The sequence below is a fragment of the Elgaria multicarinata genome, chromosome 12 (assembly GCF_023053635.1).
Source record: "Elgaria multicarinata webbii isolate HBS135686 ecotype San Diego chromosome 12, rElgMul1.1.pri, whole genome shotgun sequence".
Taxonomy (NCBI): domain Eukaryota; kingdom Metazoa; phylum Chordata; class Lepidosauria; order Squamata; family Anguidae; genus Elgaria; species Elgaria multicarinata.
Genome location: NC_086182.1, coordinates 20647013 through 20667408, shown reverse-complemented (window position 1 = coordinate 20667408; position 20396 = coordinate 20647013). Strand labels below are relative to the sequence as shown.

The 20396-nt window shown below is 44.6% G+C and overlaps 2 protein-coding genes across 9 annotated transcripts in view; one reads left to right on the top strand and one right to left on the bottom strand.

Annotated features, from left to right (window-relative positions):
• The window catches only part of PKNOX2 (PBX/knotted 1 homeobox 2), a 362331-nt gene extending 357509 nt beyond the window's left edge, over positions 1 to 4822 (top strand). For all 4 annotated transcript variants that reach the window (XM_063139402.1, XM_063139403.1, XM_063139401.1 and 1 more), the window contains 2 exons: positions 2248 to 2426; positions 3461 to 4822. In XM_063139402.1, coding sequence (XP_062995472.1) covers positions 2248 to 2426; positions 3461 to 3702 — 421 coding nt within the window. In that variant the 3' untranslated portion in view covers positions 3703 to 4822. The remainder of the gene's footprint in view (positions 1 to 2247; positions 2427 to 3460) is intronic.
• A 13137-nt stretch (positions 4823 to 17959) lies between these two features.
• FEZ1 (fasciculation and elongation protein zeta 1) overlaps positions 17960 to 20396 on the bottom strand; it is a 54926-nt gene continuing 52489 nt past the window's right edge. For all 5 annotated transcript variants that reach the window (XM_063139407.1, XM_063139408.1, XM_063139410.1 and 2 more), the window contains one exon: positions 17960 to 18188. In XM_063139407.1, the coding sequence (XP_062995477.1) occupies positions 18172 to 18188 (17 nt within the window). In that variant the 3' untranslated portion in view covers positions 17960 to 18171. The remainder of the gene's footprint in view (positions 18189 to 20396) is intronic.

Sequence of the window (20396 nt, the reverse complement as noted above, 5' to 3'; positions counted from 1 at the left end):
TGATCCCGGGGCGATCACCGGGATATCGCCTGGTCTAGCCATGGCCGCTGTTTTAACTGAGCAGAGCTTTTTAAACCGGCAAAAGTCCATCCTGTGTTGATATTTTCTTCTTGTCCTTCTTCCATGGTTAAGTGTTGTTTGTCATGACCCCCTCGCCCTCCCCCCGCATGGTCCTGGATATCTTTACTAAGGAATTATATATAAAATAAACATGTGGTTTCCGACCTAGGATGGCCATGTGTCCGCTTTTGCAGATTGGCCGCCCTATCCATTCCCCCCCCCCTTTTCCGTCCTCGTAGGAGAGAATCTCAGGCCACCAGAATGGTTAAAAAGCGCAGCTGCCACCTGCTGATTCTCCCCTACAAATGCTTGAGGTAATACACAGTTTCGCTCAGAGGGGCCATAGCTCAATGTGATGGAGACATTGCTTTGCATGCAGAAGGTTCCCGGTTTGATCCCCAGCTTTTCTGGGTAGGGCAAGGAAAAAATCCTGCCTGAAACCCTGGAGAGCCACTGCCAGTCAGTGTCAACAGTACTGAAGTAGATGGACCAATATCCTATGTTTGGATACAGGACTTCATAAATTCCAGTTCTCACCACATGAGGGCATATAGAGAAAACAAGTGCACTTGTGCAAAACTAGCACAGGGGGGGAAAATTACCTCATAGAAGTATGAATAGAGCCAAGACATTTCTTGTTTCACTCATTTCTTAAAATTCAAGTGGGCAGTCAAAAGTGGCCAGGCCAGGGAGGGCGGATTACTTGTGGTTGATTGTCAATAATAGCTGTTTTTATAAGGATATTGTGTTTTTATGTTTTTTTATGTTTCTAAACTTTGTATATTTGTTTTAATGTTTACTGTTTTTAACTTTGGTAAACCGCCCAGAGCGCTTTGGCTATGGGGTGGTATATAAATGCAATAAATAAATAAATAAAACCATGAGGACTGATCATATAAATGAATATATATATATATATATATATATATAAAATAAATATAAACATGAGGACTGATCATATAAATAAATTTATATTTATTTATTTATTAAATAAATAATATTAAATAAATGAATAAATATAAACATGAGGACTGATCAGGCCTCAATCACATTGAAAGGGATGAGAAGGGTTAGCAGCCTCCCCCAACCGGGGGGGGGGGGTGTTAGGTTGGAGAAGATTAGATGATGATGATGATGATGATGATGATGGAGGAGAAAGGAGAAACCATCACTTGGGTTCAAGTTAAATAATCTGTACGCAGTGAAACTGAGACCACAGTTCAGTGGTAGAGCACATGTTTTGCATGAAGAAGAGCCCTGGATCAATCTCTGACATCTCCCCATTTAAAGGGCCTCAGATAACAAGATCTCTCTCTCTCTCTCCCTGAGACCTTTGGGAGCTCCTGCCAAATCTGAATAGATGAACCGGACTGGCTGAACCAGGGCACAAACTGTACAAGAGAACAAAGATCCATGGTCAAATTTCTTGTCTCTTTAATTAGTTTGCAAAAAATTGAGGTGGAGGGGTGGTCTGATTCAGACTGCAGCTGTACCCTCGGGAAGGTGGGTTCTTTATGGCTAAATCCACCCTTAAAGTTTCCTCCACCACCACCCTTGGATTGGTTCCACTCTAGCTGAAGAATTGTGAACCGCCCAGAGAGCTTCGGCTATTGGGCGGTATAAAAATGTAATAAATAAATAAATAAATAAAGAGTTACATGCTTGAATGCTGCCATGCAGAAAACAAACAAACAAATCCTCCAGGCACATAGAAAATGAGCGTGTAAGGGGGAAAGGCTCCAGCTTGCTGAAAGCAAAACTTTATTTCACAGTTGTGTGAATATTCTTCAGATTCCATATGCATGTGCGGTAGGGGTGTTTTTTAGTCTTTTTAATTATCTGAACAAAGGCAAAATGAATTCAGATACCACCCTCTACTGGCTATTTATCATCGGTGCAGGGCAGTATTGGAAAATTCCTAAATTTTGTAAATTCATCTACCTGACTCAAGTTGGATGTAGGATTTGCCGTTCTTTAGCAAACACACATTTCCAGCAGCATTCCTTTTGTAATTAGTTACCAACAGATTATTATTATTATTATTTTTAAAAAGCAAGGTTTCCCCCGGAAGATGCTTCCCTTCCCGTTCTTTCTATCTTAAAACAATGATATGTGATGCTCAGGGCAGCCCAGGAGTATAAAGAAATACGCCTGTCCATATCTTTCTTTTTTCCTCCCCACGGGAAGGTTTATCAACGCCCGGCGACGTATTCTGCAGCCCATGCTGGATGCAAGCAATCCGGATCCAGCCCCCAAAGCCAAGAAGATCAAATCCCAACACCGGCCGACGCAAAGATTCTGGCCCAACTCCATTGCGGCTGGTGTGCTGCAGCAACAAGGAGGCAACCCCGGTACTAACCCCGATGGTAAGAATCAGCGCAAGGGTGCAGCATTCAGTTGACTTCACAAAATAGGCAGATCTGCTGAATCTGACACTTTAAAACATGGGTGCATAACGTGCGGCCCAGGAGTCACGTGCAGCCCTCCAAGGCTTCTATTGTGGCCCCGCAAAAGGTGCTGCATCATAAATGGAATCATAAATTGAGAATGAAAGTAAAGGCTACCATCCCAAACATGTTTGCCTGAAAGTTCATTTCATTAAAATCAGCAGAGACAATCTGTTTAGGGCGGGAGCCTTAAAGGGAAACATACCACTACGCTGAGAGCCAGTGTGGTGTAGGGCTGCCGTGGTTAGAGCATTGGACTGGTGCTCGAGAGATCCAGGTTCTATCCCTACTTTTGGAAAAATGCACACAAACACATTTTAATCAATGGGAAAAGAATGCGTCCCTTTCAAAGATGTGCACAAGAGATGCCTACGTTTGGGATAAATACACACAAAATTTAATGGGATAAGGGGGGAAAAACAAGATTGCACTCTGATGCAGACAGGAACCAGAATCAACTTCACGGTGAAATTTGAAAACTTCGACGAGCTCCATGTTTTGCTTGTACGCACAATCCCTGTTCTTAAAGACTAACACATTCCGTGGACGTGGTTCACTTCATCGGATGCACGACATGCTAACCTCAAATCGGTTATATACATGTGCTGGGGAGGAGGGATGGAGAGTTGTAATGTGTTGTCAGACAAAATTGGCATCCCCACACCAGCATGTCTTATTTGCCAATTTAAGGTTAACACTTAATGCATCTGATGACGTGGACTACAGTTTACAAACGCTTATGCCAGAATAAATGCGTTAGTCTTTAAGGTGCCCCAAGACTTTGTGTTGTTTTTATTTATTTGCAACATTTTTCTTCCAGGGAGCTTAAGGTGGTGTCCTCCATGGGTTCTTCTTCCCCCAAATGTCATCCTCCCAACCACCCTGTTTATTACACTGCCTGGCGGTGGTGAGTGGAGCTCCATGTCATTGTCTGTGTTGGCTTTTTCTTCCAGGCTCCATAAACATGGACAACCTCCAATCCCTCTCCTCTGATAACGCTACCATTGCTATGCAGCAGGCCATGATGGCAGCTCACGATGACTCACTTGATGGGACAGAGGACGAGGAGGAGGATGAGATGGAGGAAGAAGAGGAGGAAGAGGAGGAAGAGGAGGAGCTGGAGGAAGACGGCGAGGAGCTCCAGACAACAAATGTTAGCGACCTTGGCTTGGAGCACAGTGACTCGCTCGAATAGAGAACAATGGTCAATGGTGGAGCAGTCTCCTCCTGAGAAGCTGTTTGACCTGCTTGCCCATTGTAGAGAGAGCTACAAGCCCTGCATCCCTTTAAAGATATCATTCAAATTCAATGACAATACCCTTATATCAGGTGTCCTGCTTACCTGCTCCCGGTTGCATTAACGGACATGGATGCACATTGAAGACACCCTGGCGAATGTGCAAACTGATTATTTAAGTGAAGGACACACGTTTACAAGGCACATATTGTGGCCAGTTCCCCCATCCCCTTTGTTTTTGATAATAACAACAACAACAAAAGTGTTTTTAGGGTAAGCTGTTTTCTGTATGACTGAATGTTTTATGGATGTTCTAATGCATTGCCTTTTTGTGACATGCAACTGAGAGGCAAAGTCTGTTTTCATTTTCACTGCTTTTATGAGAGATTTATAGATGCAAAAGAGAGAGAGAGAGAGAGAGAGAAAGAGATTGATGGTTTTTACAAAAAGAAAAAGAAACTAAAAGACTGCAATGCTTATAAATATCTAGGTGTAGAAAAAAAATGGAAGTTTGCAAATTTGCAAGAATTTAACAAACGAACATGGAGAGAGTTTAATGCTGGACCCAAGTTGACGCCCGGTTGGTTCTGAAGAACTGGATTCCACCTCTTCGGGATTTCATTGGGTCAGTTCCCAAGACTTACAGAGAGGGCCTGTGCTTTGTGGTTAACATGACGAATAAATCCCACAATGCACTCTGAATCATTTTGGAAGTGGGAACAGAGACGTTTTAGCCTTCTGACTGGAGTGTCACAATAGTAACATGTCTGGTTTGATTCCCTGCTGAACGGTGTAGCCTCAGTTAATCCAAAAAGAATGCCCCTGAATAATTATGTTAATTGTTTAGAGGATCATAAATGTAAAAGTAACAATGAAGGCGTTATGCGTTGGTTGAATACGTGCACACCCAGATTTCCAAATGTTTGCAAGCCTGAAGGCAAAGCAAAAGGCCGCCACTGGCTTGGAGAACTCATGAATTTCCAAGCAAAGTAGGGGAAAGTATCTGGAGCTAAGTGGAATTGCTATCCAGATGGTGAAATTAATGCCTTTTTTCACAACCTCATTTCCCTGGAAAGCCTCACCTGTCAGTTTTTGTCACCAGCTGCTCTGCCCCCCCCACGCCCCACCCCGAGCTTCCAATTTAAAAGGCCTCCAAGAAACAGCATTCAACTGGATGCAGCTTCTACATTCAGGATTGGGATCAGATGCACAAAAGCTTTTGATTTTCCATTGACAACCTTTGTGGTAATGTGCTATTTCCCCCCTGCAGGATAAAAAGGGCCATTCCTGTGTATTCCTGTCCTCCTGCTACATCCCGCTTTGTTGGGGGACGGTGCGATGGCGGCCTGTCTTGTGACATCACTGCTGATGAACGGGGAGGGAGGGGAGGTTCTCCGGTGCCCCATTTGAACTTCTGGCCCTTTCCCCATTCTGCTTGCAGAGGTGCATTAAATCGCTCCTCTGGGTTACTGCCACTGCGGCATATTGAGCCAAACTTACACAGCAGCTCACCATGCCGTTGGTGCGCCATTTTCCATCCTGAGCCCCAGTTATCTTTTTAAAACTCATTTGTAGCATTGGAGGAAGGGGGAAACAGCCGGTCCTTGTAGTGAACTGTTGGGCCTAAATAGCTCACTTTGAGGCTTCCACAGGGCAGCTGTAACGTAAACACTAGCCTTAAGAATGCCTTTTTGTGTCTAAGGCTGTTCCCCCCCACCCCGAAAACTCATGAACATGGCTAACATAACTCAATAAACAGCAGTGGGTCTGTTCAGAAGACACCTTAAACCATGGCTTTGACCATGATTAAGCCGGAAAGCCAGGCCGTGTTCAGAAGACACCTTAAACCACGGCTTTGACCATGATTAAGCCAGAAAGCCAGGCCATGTTCAGAAGACACCTTAAACCACGGCTTTAACCACAGTGAATAAGGCTTTTTTTTATTTATTCACCATGATTAAAGCCATGGTTTAAGGTGTCTTCTGTACACTGCCCAGCTTTCTGGCTTAACCACCATGGCTAAAGGTGTCTTCTGAACACAGTCTGGCTTTCTTGCTTACCCACCATGGTTAAAGCCATGGTTTAAGGTGTCTTCTGAACGGGGCCAGTGTTTCATTCAAGTGAAATCTCTTAGAAATGTAGTTACGAAGTTCACCTGATCTAGTGGCGGTGCATTCCTGCAGGGGTGCACAGCCTTACGTTGTGCATCCCTGGACAGACAGATACACACATATACACATCTCCCCTCTGAACTCACTGAGATCTAGGGATAGCTGGGGAGGGGGAGGTAAAATCCTCTCCCATTCCCTTGTGATCACCACCAAGATTGCTATGCCCATGTACACCATTAGCTGGGGAACACAGGCAGGAGGATGCTGTTGCACTTGGGTCCTGTTTGTGGGTTCCGGGTCGACAGCTGGTTGGCCACTGTGTGAATGAAATGCTGGACCAGACAGACCCTTGGTCTGATCCAGCACAGCTCTTCTTAGGTTCTGATGTTCTGTTTCTCTGCCACTACAAGTAGCAGTGAAACAGTGCTCTCAAAAGCCAGAGAACAGCTTTCTTTTCCCACCAGGCCGTCCAGTGCTTTTTACCTCTGCAGCCTTGCTGGGCTGCAAAGAGAAATGGCTGGGATCCTGCTGGCTTCAGTTGCCACACAGGCTACAGGTTGTGCCTCCCGCATTACTCTATGCTTGTGAACAGACATGCCAGGCCCTAGTCTAAGCACAGACTGTGTTCATGTATGCATATAGTAGGGTGACCATATGGAAAGGGGGGCATTCCCATGAAATTCCCCTTTCAGTACAACTGTTAAAGATACAGGAGACCTGTCCTCCTTCTCATATGGTCACCCCGGCATATAGGTTCTCCCCTGAGAATTTGCACATAGCAAGTGCAAATTTAAGATTCAGGCACAAATCAATCATAGAGACATGTAGCAGCTGCACTTTTCTCCTTCTGCACCATGAAATGATGCTTCTATGGGCATGGCAATGTTTCTATGCTTCTATGGGCATGGCAATGTTAACATTGGACAGGAGTAAAAAAAAGGGGGAGTTGTTTGCTATGATTGTGCAGACATGGGGAAATCTCAGAAATGACTTACACGCCTCTTACTTATAGGGCTAGGGAGTCTTTACAACTTGAACTTTTTGCATGCTGAAGTTCCAACAATACTGGTTTCATTTAAACCACTGTGTATCGTGGTCCCTCACTCACATCCTTCCACAACTAGGTGGAAGGAGTCAAGGGAGGAACATGTACAGATTTCTCCAGAGGGTGGAGATGTGCGGTTGTTGTGCACCCAGTGCACAGCCAATATCCACCAAACCTGGTTGTGTAGCTGCAGCACAGTCCTCAGTGTGTTTACTCAGAAGTAAGCCTCACATAGTTAACTCCATGGTGGAGACTTAACTCCATGGTGAATGTATGCACTGGTAAAGGATTGTGACCTGAATGCAGCACTGGGCAGAAAGGATCAGAGTGATTAATGTCACAGCATGTGCTCATTTGACTCGAACAGACGCCAATGCAAGAAAGATCAGAAACTTTGTAGGAGTAGCTACTAAAAATAGTTCACTGTATTCACATTCTGACCACATAGAGAGCTGGTCCTTTGTCAGTGTTGGAACCAGGGTGGGGGGAGTTGGGGAGTTCTTAGACAAGATGATTTCATTGGGCTTTTTACCCGAGTGGATCTTCCTGCTCCTTGATGCTCCAGTTAACTTTGCACATTTTCTTGCCTTTCCCTCTGGGCCCAGTCTGTACCACCTCCCAGAGAGAGAAAGAGAGAGCACAAGGTATGAAGAGGCCACTGATCCTTCTTGCTCTTCTCCTTACTTGTTCGCTCCCTCGGAGAAACATAGAATAGTAGAGTTGGAAGGGGCCTATAAGGCCATCAAGTCCAACCCCCAGCTCAATGCAGGAATCCACCCTAAAGCATCCCTGACAGATGGTTGTCCAGCTGCCTCTTGAAGACCAGAAGAACATCAGCATTACCAATGAAGAGTAGTAGCAAGGTCAAGACCTTCTAAGGATTGGCTGTGGACCCCCAACTGAGATGTTGGCCTCAGCAGCTGCCCAGGTACACCAAACCTTGACGCTGTCCTTGTGCTATATAACTTTTGGCCCTGCTCACGCCCGTTCCTGTGCACCAAATGCTTGGAGGCTACAAACTCTCCATATGGTTAGTGCTGTCAGCTGTGACCTTTTTTGAGTGGCTGTCTTGCCAGTTCCACTCCAGAACTGTCAAGCTAGCAAGGTTAGATTTCTCTGGACCGAAAGAAACTCTGCTCACACACACACACACACACACACACACACACACACACACACACACACACTTACTCTCATTCAGTCTTTTCTTCCTCCTCTCAGTACTGCATGAGAGAGGGAGCCACTTTAAATGGTTATTAATTTTGTTTTGTACTTTGTGCTCAGGAAAAAAAATGTCTCTGGCGAACAAAAAGAATAATGGATGCATGAGCAACCCTTGGGCCGGGGCGGAGGGATTCCTCTGGATTAGCAGGTGGTCAAATTTCCCTTACATGAATGTATTTCTCCCTGGGAAAAGATGATGTTTAATGTTTCCATAGAGATGTGAGACTCCAATAATATTTATAATCTGTGTTAATCCAATCTATCTGTTTTATTTTTTGCTTTCTATTGTTTTGTCTTTTCTTCCTCCTGATGCCGCAATTACAACAAGGCTCACTTTTCCAAAGTGAAGAAGGCAGAAAATGTTCCCCTTTTTAGATTTGTCTTCCTTGCTAGCAAAAAAATAAAATCAAAATGTAATAGATAAATAACCACAAACCCACATAGGCACAACACCCCTTGCAAGCACTTCCCTCCATGCGTCAGCCAAACAAATCCTGAACTTCCAAATCAAATCATTGGCCCATTTTTAATGTTTGATTATGTGTTAAAGCTTTATTTGTCTCTAATATTTCCTTTCTCCTCGCTCACGAAGTACCGTTTTCAATTTGCTCCTTCTTTTGGCTCTTTGAGGAGTTGAGAGGTTTAAATCAATCACTTTACATTAAGGGTTGAATTGATGATAATTCCTTGGGAATGTATTGGAATATCAGTGGGCATTAAACAAAAAAAAAAGCCCCCATTTTGGATACTGATATGGCATGAATGTAATATGTAATTTCATAGAAAATTCATTGTAATTTAGTATTAATTCATGTCCATTTATTATAAAGTGCTACCAGATGAGGTTTTCCAGCTGTATTTTATTGTGTTTATTTATGTTCTTCCTATTTAAAAAAAACAAAAGGACTAGGAATAAATAGAAATCCAAATTCACTGAAGGAAAACCCACATTATCTCAGCCAGGAACGTGATATACCTACAGAACTCAGATTTCCATTCTTCTTACAAGAAGGCGTGCTCCTTATCTTGATGGCTGCTCTTCCCTGCTTGGCTTTTTGAGGTCTTTTGTCTGCGTCTGCTTTGTGGGCAGGCAGGGGGTCTCGTTCCTTGTTGAGCCCATCTTACAGAGCTGTTTTGCAAGCTCAGGGATCTCTTTTTCCCCCATGGATGGACTCTTGGAGAAGTCAGCAGCCACTGAAGTCAGCAACTGCAATCCTGGAGCCGCCTGGGCGGTCTGCCTTTGGGAGCCTCGGATTGAACTGGAGGCAGACCAACGGAGCGATCTCACTCTGCTGGGTCTGCCTCTTTGACCCCACCCCATCATGGCACTGATTGGCTCAGCAGTCCCCCCCTGGGAAGGAGATGCTGCTGCTGGCACTGTGCAGCTGCTCTTTGCCAGCCTTTCTCCCTTCGCCGCAGTTCATCGCAGAGGAAATGCATCACCAAAAAACAGGACGCCGGTTTTCATAATATCTGCATATGCAAACTTCTGCATAGGTGCAAATTCAGAAATAACTATTATTTAAATAGAAACACAAGGCATCTTATATCGTAGTGAAGGAGCATCCTATAAACTGGGCTTGGATCGGACAGCCCATCAAATAGAGGGCACTTCAAAATAGAAAGCAGACCCCTGGCTACCCGATTTCTGGGATACAACTTATCCTCAAGTAAATGCCTGGAATATTACATCATGGAGCAAAAAGGCACAACCATGCGCCTTCGGGGATGTGTTGGCAAAGATCAACGACCTTTCCATGCACAGAATGCTTCGTTTTATGATGATGATCTAAATGTCCTTGAATAGAAAGGAATCTTTTCAGGAAGGGGAAGGGGAAAATAGCAAAGACTTGGAGTGCAGCTTCCTTTGGGATCTTCAGCTGGGACTAATTAAAAACCAGCCGGCAACTCCACTGTCAATTTGCATATTCGCAGCTTTGAAGCTGGTATGAATATGCATGGAAATGCTTTACGAGCGCTGAACTGTCCGCTTCAAATCCCACCCACCCCCAAATGCACTAATCAATAAAATGGGAAGGACCGTGTATGGCAACACTGCATCCAACCTCATTCGTATTGCAATAGCAGCGGGGGGGGGGGGGGCATGGGCACAATATTGTGCACAGAAATAAATGGGAACCACCATTTTTCTCATCACCACAGGGAGCTAAATGACATCAATCCATCACTCGTGTGCAAAGCATTGTCTCCACTTTGGTGCGCAGGTTTTAATTTCTATTTTATCTCTCTGCATTACCCATCGCTAGGGGCCACCCGTTCTGCTTTCTCAATATGCATATCCCTCCACCACCCGCTTCTCTCTCTCTCTCTACAAAAGCAGAACAAAATAATCGCACGGTTGTTCAACAGCAGGAAACATTGGGCGGCAAGCACTGATGCAAACAAATGGTTTGATTTGGCTTTTTCTCTCTCTCTCCCCATTCCAATTGCCCTTGATGTGTAGAGAGGGGAATGAGCTTGTGTCTGCCCTGAAAGGCCGGACAGGAATAGATGGAAGGGGGGCACAACTGAGCTTTTAAGCTAGGGTCTGTGCTCCATCCACACCCAATTTGGGGGCTAGGGTTCAGAGCCGATTTTAGTGTTAGGGTTCAGCACCGATTTTGGGGCTAGGGTTCAGCACTTTTGGTAGTTCCTTTAGAGTTCTGAATGGGACATGTTCAAAATAAAAGACTGTCCTCAAACAGCCCTTCAAATAGAGGACTGTCCCCTGTAAAAAGAGGGGGGGGAAGAAATGAAAAGTGGGGGAGGCACAGGTGCCAGGGACTGTCCTTATTTTCTGGAACCCATCCCTGTTAAAACCAAAAACACACACACTACTATCCCTATTCTGCTTTAGGAGGTACATGGAGAAGCCTTTTAAAGCCATTCTGACATCTGGAGATGGGGCCTCGCACAACATGGCCTGCTGGTTCCGTATTGGAACACATAGCGGTTTATTTGGGGGGCAAAGTTACCCACAGCAACTCAGCTTCTTTCCAAAACTTGTTACCTGTAATTCTTACAAGTCTGAGCACAGAATCACAGGGTTGTCAGCCTCTGAACTGGTCGCTGCAGTGACAATTTGTTCTCTGGTGGTTAGCAAGTTTAGCTGCATGCCAACAAAAGGCTCCTCTCACTGCTGGTTTTTGCAGGTTCAACCTCCCTTAAAGGTAGGCAAAAGAACAGATCCAACCAGGGTTTTTTGCCCACTTGACAACACTAATTGCTTGTTGTCCACAAATCTGTATTATTATTTTTCCAGAGAGGAAGGGGGCGGTCTTAATCTGTGACTGAAGTTTTTTCAGCCAAAGTTGTTCATGCAGTTTCCGGAGACAAGCCTGTGAATAAGCAGCCCACTTGAGCAGCATCAAAGGGTTTGCCGTTGTTATTTTTCCGCTGCTAAAATACACATTCCAAGAACTCCACTCATCTTCAAAGGAGAAACACTCATCCTTGTCATAGATGATGAGGCTATACTCTGACCGTCTCACCTCCAACATCTTCACTCTCTTAAAAAAAGCCTTTACGCTTATTTCTGCATCCTTCTCCATCTAGAAGCCATTGCGTATTTCTGCTGCCCACACCTTTTTTTTGGCTAATAGACTGTGATCTCCCACACCAAGCCCAAGTCTTTCCAAAACTCCCACTATAACCCAAGCATACCTTCCGCAAACTGTACGTTGAACATAGTCTCAGGAAGAGAAGGCCGCTCAAAGAACACAGCACTAAGCAGAAGTTTAATAATACATTCCAGAGGAGTAGCCATGTTACTTCATTTCAGCTGAAACAGCTAAGACCCTTGTAAGAGTAGCACATTTATTATGGCATAAGCAGGCTATTGCCCACTCATGGAGAAAAGTCCATGCAGCCGGCGTCTGCTTCCAATACAGAACTGAAATTGAACGTACAGTGCTAGAGAACTAATTCTGGCCCTTCCTTGTATGGCAAGCCAAGGGGGCCAAAATATCCTATACACTAGCGCCTCTGGTTTGGCTTCCACATATTAGATGCACAAAGGTCATGTAAAAGCATAAGAAGAGCCATGCTAGATTGGACCAAAGAGTAGGAGACTCCTCAAGAGCAGGAAGCCTGACAGTCTGGGCTGATCGCAATTGAAATCACATTGCTTAGCCGGGGCTTTTGTGCTTCCTGCTTTTGCCACGATTGTCATGGGCTGTATTACATGAACAGAGAGGGGCAACCGCGTGGCTTGAATTCAATACTTCCCCTCTAAGTGTCCTCTGTTCAGTTTAGTTGAGGCAGTGCCATCTAGTGGTAGAAGATCCCACTCTTTTCAGATGTTACCCCTCTAAAAGTGGTTCTTTTTATGACGGAATTTTCAACGGATGCAATGGGAGACGTCCTAGTTGTTCACGATGTCATTTAATAGGCCTGCAAACGTTCATGAGTGGCCAATCACGAGTGTGCAATAAATCACTCATTTAAAGGAGCCCAGGGAGAGAGTCTAAGGACCAGGCTACATCAGTTCTGGTCTATCAACTGCTGGAACAACACAGGTTCTAAGTGCTGCCTGGTGAACCTTCCATGTTTCTGACTCCTAACTACTCCTGCTTGATCTTTGGCTTCCTTCCATGTGTTTGACCTTGGGTTTCTGCAAAAATCTTGTTAATGCACTCCTGTTTGATCACAGCCTCTGTTTGGAACTCTGCATTTGGGCTGACCCTGCCACCCAAGGCTGCCTGCGACCTTCAGGTCCTGACCAGCCTGTACTGTACCCTGGAACATTTCGGTCAGGAACAGTGGTGTAGGGCTACATTTCAAAATGCAGCCACTCATCATGACAGTCACCATAGCCATGCCCCCAAGGAGAGTCGAACACTACAAGCAGCTGTGTTGATCCATATCAGCAACCCAGTTCTAGGAGTTTCCATCTGCTCGGAGCAATCCTTTCGTAAAGCTAATGATCATTAATTGCCCACTCAAGTCCAAGCAACCCCAAAATGCTTTCTAGTACAACAAGGAAGAATATATTGTGATTGGGAAAATTCATTTCTCAATCCAGCTGATGTGAGGATTGCAAGAATGTGCCCCATTCCCTTCCACGTACAAAATCTGTCTGGACAGGCAGATGAATCGATCTTCAGCAGGCTAAATGGGGGGGGGGGGGGGCAGAGTAAATTGCAAGGTACACAGCTTTCTCCATGAACACCTAGCTGCTGCCCCCCATAATCTGCCGCCTGAGGCAACTGCCACACCCTGCCTAATGGTCGGGCCGGCCCTGATGTCCTTACCACTAATAATAAAAAATGCTAGCATTGTGTTCCTGGGAGCCCTGGCTCCATACACCATTGGTCAGGAACATTTGCAACATTCCCTGCTGCATTTGGGTCAGGAGCCAAACTTGGATCAAGCTCAAACAGGACAGATTGCTTGCAGTGCAATCCATTCCTGCAGCAAATAGAAGCAAAGATGAATAGGCTGTCCTGGTCAGAAGCCCAATATTTGTCTAATTTCTCCTCTCTCAATGAAACAGTTTGGTCTCTAATGTATGCCTTCCTTAGCGTTTTTATCAAACTCGTATTTGTTGCACAAATCACACACACCATTGTTGCAAAGCCCTGTTATTTTTTCCTTTTTTTATTTTTGTACTTCAAATGCATGGTCCATAAGAGAGAAACAAAGAGAAAAGATACAAAACCCGAAGCAATGGTAAAATACGAAACCTGGTCGCACCAGGCTCAAGTTCTCATCTTTCTTAAAAGACAACATGATTCTTCAAAACTACTGAAGGAATTCTGACATGATAGCATTGTATGACTACTGTTTCTCTGAGTAAGAATTCAATATGGAAAGTCGGAGCGCATTAGACAAGAGACGGGAAGGACCAAAAGAACAAAAAAAAAAGTCTTTAGTGCAGAATAAAGGGAACAAGTTCATAAATGCATTCAATACAATTGTCATAATCCTCTTAAAACTACAATCCCTAAATGATGAACCAGGTAGCAGGTCTCCAAATGGATGCGGCGCATGATGTATCAGAAGGGGGCAACTTTCAAGGAATGAAACTGGCAATTGGCACATGAACAACCCACACTGTTAAGTCCCCTTAAGAGATGGCATCTCCCTTTATTCATTAAGGCCTTAGCTAGACCTAAGGTTTATCCCGGTATCATCCCTGTTCATGTAAGTGACACACAGGGGATCCTGGGAGCAGGCAGGGATGACCCCGGGATGATCCTGGGATAAACCTTAGGTCTAGCTAAGGCCTTAGTCTATGGCAAACAGCAGCAGGGGAGGTGACTTTTCAGCATAAAACAAGTGCAGGATCTCAGTCCAAATCAGGAGCAGCTTTCAGATTGGGAAGCCGCACAACAGCTTCTCTCCAAAAAAAACAGAAGTGGCAGTTTAAGCATGCTTTTTCAAAAAGCATTTTTTTTAAAATCAAAATGGACCATCTGGTCCTACGTAGCAACTATAATACAGAAGCGACTCACTAGGAAGACTTGCCTCTATTGTGTGAAGCAGTGTCTGAAGGGGGCGGGGGAAAGGGGGCTTAATCGGGTTCAATTATGTTCAGTGCTGGCGTCAAGGGTAGGCATGGTCTGCCAAGGGCCCACATCCCAGCGGGGGGGGGCATTGACAACAGCCCCCCCTCCACCTTGCTCCTCCTCTTCATCTTTGCAACGTGCTTGTTCCCCTGCCTCTTGCGCTGCTCCAAACAATGGTGTAAGTGAGAAGGAGGAGAAGTAGATGCCACTTGCCTCCTTGCTCACCATCTCTCTGCCTCTCAAGCCAAGTGGGAACAATGATGAGAAAGGAGGAGGAAGAGGCGCATTAGCCACTGGGGACAATGATGGTGAGAAGGTTGACTCACTGAGGAAGGGGGCCCATGGAGGGTGTCTTGCCCAAAGGCCCTCAAAAACCTGGGGCCAACACTGCTTCCACACCCAAAAGTAGCATGTCAAGGAGAAGGTTTAGCCTAGCCTGATCCCTGATCGCAATGTATTTCTATGAACAGAGCGACTTCTTGTTGTTTTTCAGTAAGGGGGTATTCAAATATCCAACCCTCAACTACACTTTCAACATGAACATGGCTTCTGAAACTGCTTAATTTTGTCAAAGGGGTTAACCGGACCTTAAAAGCAAAAGGGACGACGCTCAATTTCCCAGGGAAATTAAGAACGTAAGAAGAGCCGTGCTGGGTCAGAGTAATGATCCATCTAGTCCAGCACTCTGTTCACACAGTGGCCAACTAGCTGTCGACCAAGAACCCATAAGCAGGTCATGGGTGCAACAGCACCCTCCCACCCATGCTCCCCAGCAACTGCCTCTGATACTGAAGGTAGCACATAGCCATCAGGCTGAGTATCCCTTGATTGCCTTCTCAGCCAGGAATTTATTGAAAGCCCTTTGAAAGCCACCCATATTGGTGGCCATCACTACATCTTGTGGTAGTAAATTCACTGTGTTGTTCTGCTTTGAAAAAAAGCTTCCCTTCCATGTTCTTCAGCAAATGAACCATTTTGTTTATGTCCAGAAGCTCTCAGGTTCAAATTAAACCAATTACAAATACGACTGTTTTAGCATTGGAAATCAATGTCATTGTGTGGAAGCTATGACCACAGGCTCAACTGCATTTTCTTCAAGGCCCAGGCACGCCCTGAGCCACAGTCATAGAATCACAGAGCTGGAAGGTACATTGCAGGTCATCCATGCAAGGACTGTAATGCAACGACAGCAGCAGGCTTAAAAACCGGCAGTGAAGGAGACCCACCACTGCCTGAGTGAACCAAGGAGACAATCATTTTTAAATTAAACACTGTTTTGCAAAATTATATTTCTTTCCTCCTCTTATAATTCCCAGATCGGCTTTTCCTCACCTCCACATGTGTTGAGTTACAACCTCCATCATCCCAACCCATCAAATGGCAATTGGTTGCATTCAGCTGCTGGGAATTGTAGTCCAACACATCTGTAGGGCACCAGGTTAGCAAGGGGGTCCTAGAACCTTACTCCCCAAGGCTAGTTGCAGCAGGTGGGGTACAGCAGTCCCCCTTCGCCTACCAATTCCTCAGCCCTGGGAACAGATTTTGTTCTGACTTTATACTGTTAGTTTTACCCTACCCAGTGCCTGTTTACCCTACCCCGTGCCTGTTTGCATTCTCTTCCCCTCCTTATTGTTTTATTATGGTTTTATTAGAATGTAAGCCTATGCGGCAGGGTCTTGCTATTTACTGTTTTACTCTGTACAGCACCATGTACATTGATGGTGCTATATAAATAAATAAATAAATAATAATAATAATAATAATAATAATGATAATGATAATAAAGTAAGCCCAAAGGGAAGCCAATTGGGTTTCGCTGTTGATGCGTTGAAGAACAAGCTAGCACCTTGAGAGAAAAGCCTCAATCTAAGTGGCTCATTGCACCTTGACCCTAGATCAAAGTCACTTTTCTGCAACAGCAGGCTGGTATCCCACAAGAAAGGAATTTCAGTCCAGTTGATAAAAATGGTGCGTGTTTAGTAAGAGGGCTGCATGCAAAGGAGAGCAGGAATTTGGAAAGGTCCAGTTAATCATGCAGGAGAAATACCCAGTCTTCTTTTTCATCTGGTTACTCTGAAGGTGTGATGAAAGAATCGAGCGATGTTTGGCCTATGTCCTGATTTTACATCAAGATGCAGCTCTATGCTTTGATTTAACGCTCCAGAAAGAGCCAATTCACATGGGTTGAGTTGATTCACATCGTACCTGGCTGCACAGTGACAGTGTCGTGCAACCACTGCAGCAGGTACTCAGCTGATATATTTAATTATATACATGTACATGTGTCTCCTTGACCCCTCTGCACCTTTACCCTTACAACCTCTCTGCATTGAGCGATGATGACTTGCCCAAGGCTTCGAAGAGCAGATTTGCACCTGGGCACGTCCAGGTCCATACCTGCTGTTCTAGCCAGGACCCCATAGTAGTTCCTCAGTTCAAATGTGGGCTCACAGTGGCATGATAACTATGCAGCCCAAATCAAAGTAATCAATCGCAAGACCGCTTCACACAACGGGTGCCACTCACAACTCAACGTGCCCGTTTGTGCGTCAGCCCTGAGATGGACTGAAGTATAAGGATGCGTCATGGCTCCAGATCCATTTCTTTCCCACACCCCCTTTCCCCTGCCAAAATGAGATTTAAGTGGAATCTTTTTTGTGGATTTGTTTTGTTAGGCATCCCTACCCTACCCCAGACATAAAACATGCTGTAATAATATCCTAACCAGTTTTACATAATTACTAATTGATCTGCATTGTAATTATGCAGAAAGGAGGGACACTTGTTCCTTCTAATTCTAATCTCACCTAGTGAGGTGGAGCTAAATTATACAAATGATGAGCAGATCTCAGGCATGAAGAGTTTTTCATACCTTCCATCGTTATGGCTTTTCTACCAATTAGGTATTTGATTAGTTCCCCCTTTCTACTGAGGGTTCTAAAACCTATCCTATTTTCTGGTTGGCACATAGTAAATCACCTCCAGCGTCAGCCAAAAAATCTCTTCCATCAGCCCACCTTCTTAACCAAAGTTTAGATTAATTTGGCTTCTCTCTCTGGATATGAATTTGGCTTCTATCTCTGGAGCTCAGCAGTTGGATTGCTTTATTTTATTCTATGTTTTTAGTGACAGACCATCTCCAAGAAGTATCACAACTTTTTAATTAAAGGAAAGTTTATTTCAGTATTCAAATTAGTCTCATAGCTGCTTGGGGGAAAGATGGGCTTGAGAATACATGGTGTACGGTGAAGTACTGCCTCCTCGAAGATGGAGGTGGTTCAGAGAGAGAGAGAGAGAGAGAGAGAAAGAGAGAGAGAGAGACTAGCAGCCCTTACCTTCACTCATGCATTCAAATGTTTACTACGACTAGAAACCGACAGCGAAGGAAAGAGTTTTGCTCATGTTTAATCCGGGTTAATGCTATACATCTTTAAATACACAATTCAAAAGTTTACTTTATGTCATGCAGTCCCTGTGATGGAATGACACACTGGCCTGGTTGTCCCCTGTTGGTTCCATGATGTTCAGAGCCTGGAGCTTAGGTAGGACAGAGAACTGGAAGAAAAAGGGCAGGGAGGGAGGAGCAGGGGAAACAAGACAATTCAGGACATGGACATTTATGGTCAATTGGAGATACACATTTTTATGGTTGAGCAGAAATTTAGCGTAGCCAGAAACTGGTACCCAGCACCCTTCAGAAACTTTCTTGGCTGGAAGCTAACCTTGCAACATTGGCCAGTATGTTTAGGTTAGAAGGCTTTTCTATACTTCTGCTGTGTCCTCTAACCATTACCCGTTCCTTTTGTTGACACCAGTTGCTTCAAAGCAAACATCCAGGCCATTCACCAGCATGTAACTCCTTGGGCAGAGCCCACCGCTGTGCCAATGCATACCCTGGGGGCACCCACCCCAGCTGGGTAGCCATGTCTGTGATTAGCCCTCTCTGTTGATTTCCCACAATGCCCCAGATATAGCACCGCTCTGGGACATTGTAGGAAATTTAAATGATTGCTCCAAGCTGCCTGCCACTCATCACAGTACTGCTATCTTCCAGATAGGTCCAGGGCGCACCAACATAGGAGGGAGCCCGCTCTCCTCTCAGCCCTGCAAAGGTTATAGGTGATGCACTAGGAGGCACCTTTCTAAGCGATGTGAAGGACTTGGTGATGAAAAGGTTTCATCAGGGCTCAGATTTGCAAACTTGCTGCCCAACATTTCTGCAAGCCACACGGCAACTGTACTGATCTCTACATTGCTTTTTCATCTGTTCCCTACGGGGTGTATCGAAACATACCTAATTTTAGGAATGAGCCCACTGTAGAACCACACTGTCTATTTTGATTGTGGTCAGATGTACAATCTTCTCCCTTAAAAGAACAGGGTGAAACTGTTCATCCTGTCTGTAGCAGAAGCTGAGATGCACAGTGATGTGAACTGATGTGATTACTGTTTCCCTTTTCCCAAAAAACAGATTCAATTTTTTTAAAAACTAATTCTGCTTCTCTCTTTCTTTTCTTTGGAAATGGGGGAGGCAGAAGAGGGAAGTATACATTTCACTGAGTATATGTACATGCAGCACTTCGAAAACAACATTAAAATAGTAGACAGCCTGCCGGGAGCTAAATCTTGATTTGTTGGCAAGTATGGTTGATCAAATGGGTTGCAAAGGCTAGGAGAAGTCAGGTTCAAGCTGCAGAAGAAGAAGAAACCCATATTTGTACATACTGGGATCCTAAGCCTGGGAAATGGCAGCCGTAGGATGTAGCCCACACAGAGATATGCAAAATCCCATGCAATGTGAAACGGTGTCTTTTCGGGGGTGGCTCTGAGGCAGAAGCTCCTGTGTGGAGAGTGTCCTATGTTCCTAATCTTTTGAGAGGGATCATAGCTCAATGGTGGGGTACATGCCTTGCATGGAGATCTCAGTGCAACCCTTGACATCTCCAGGTGAAAGGATCAGGTAACAGGTGGTAAGAAAAACCCTCTGCCAAAGATCTTTGACAGCTGCTGTCAGTCACAGTCAGGGATAGGGGCGGGATTTGTTCTTTGAAGCTACCTAATTTTGCACTTTCAAACCTATATGCAAACTGAAATTTATTTATCCTTCAAAATACACACTTGTCCCAATTTTGCTAGGAGAGTTCTCCAGTCAAAACATCTATACAGCCATGTGTAGGTACATTAGTAAAAATAACATTAGAAATTGCACTGTGTTAGGAAAACAGCTAACCAAAAAGCATACAGTATATTACGGGTAATTGCACATAAAAGTGCATGCATAAGGGTCTCACAAAAATGTGTGCGAAATTTTGTGGAAAACTTTTTTTAAAAAATAATAATCTTAAACTGATGTGGAAACAGGACGGACTGAACTGAAGACTGGAAAAATTAGAAACTGACAGAAAACTGAAACTAACAGGTTTGTTGAACCCTAACAACAGTAGACTAGGAGTGGGAAACTTTGGGAGGTCCGGGGAGGACATTTCGGGGGGGCGCAATCCCCCTGCAGACCACACACACCCTCACTCTGCACAGATGCCAAAAATAGGGAACTGGATAAAAAAATAAAAACAGAGCTGCTACAGAACGCCCAAAGAGTCAAAACTAGCTTGCAAACAAGCTAATTTTGACCCTTTGGGTACTCCATAGTAGCTACAGATGCCATTTTGCTTGCAAAAATAGGGTACCACCCAGAAAGCTTCGGTTATGGGGCGGTATATAAATGTAATTAATTAAATAATTAATAATACTCCCGGAACTGCG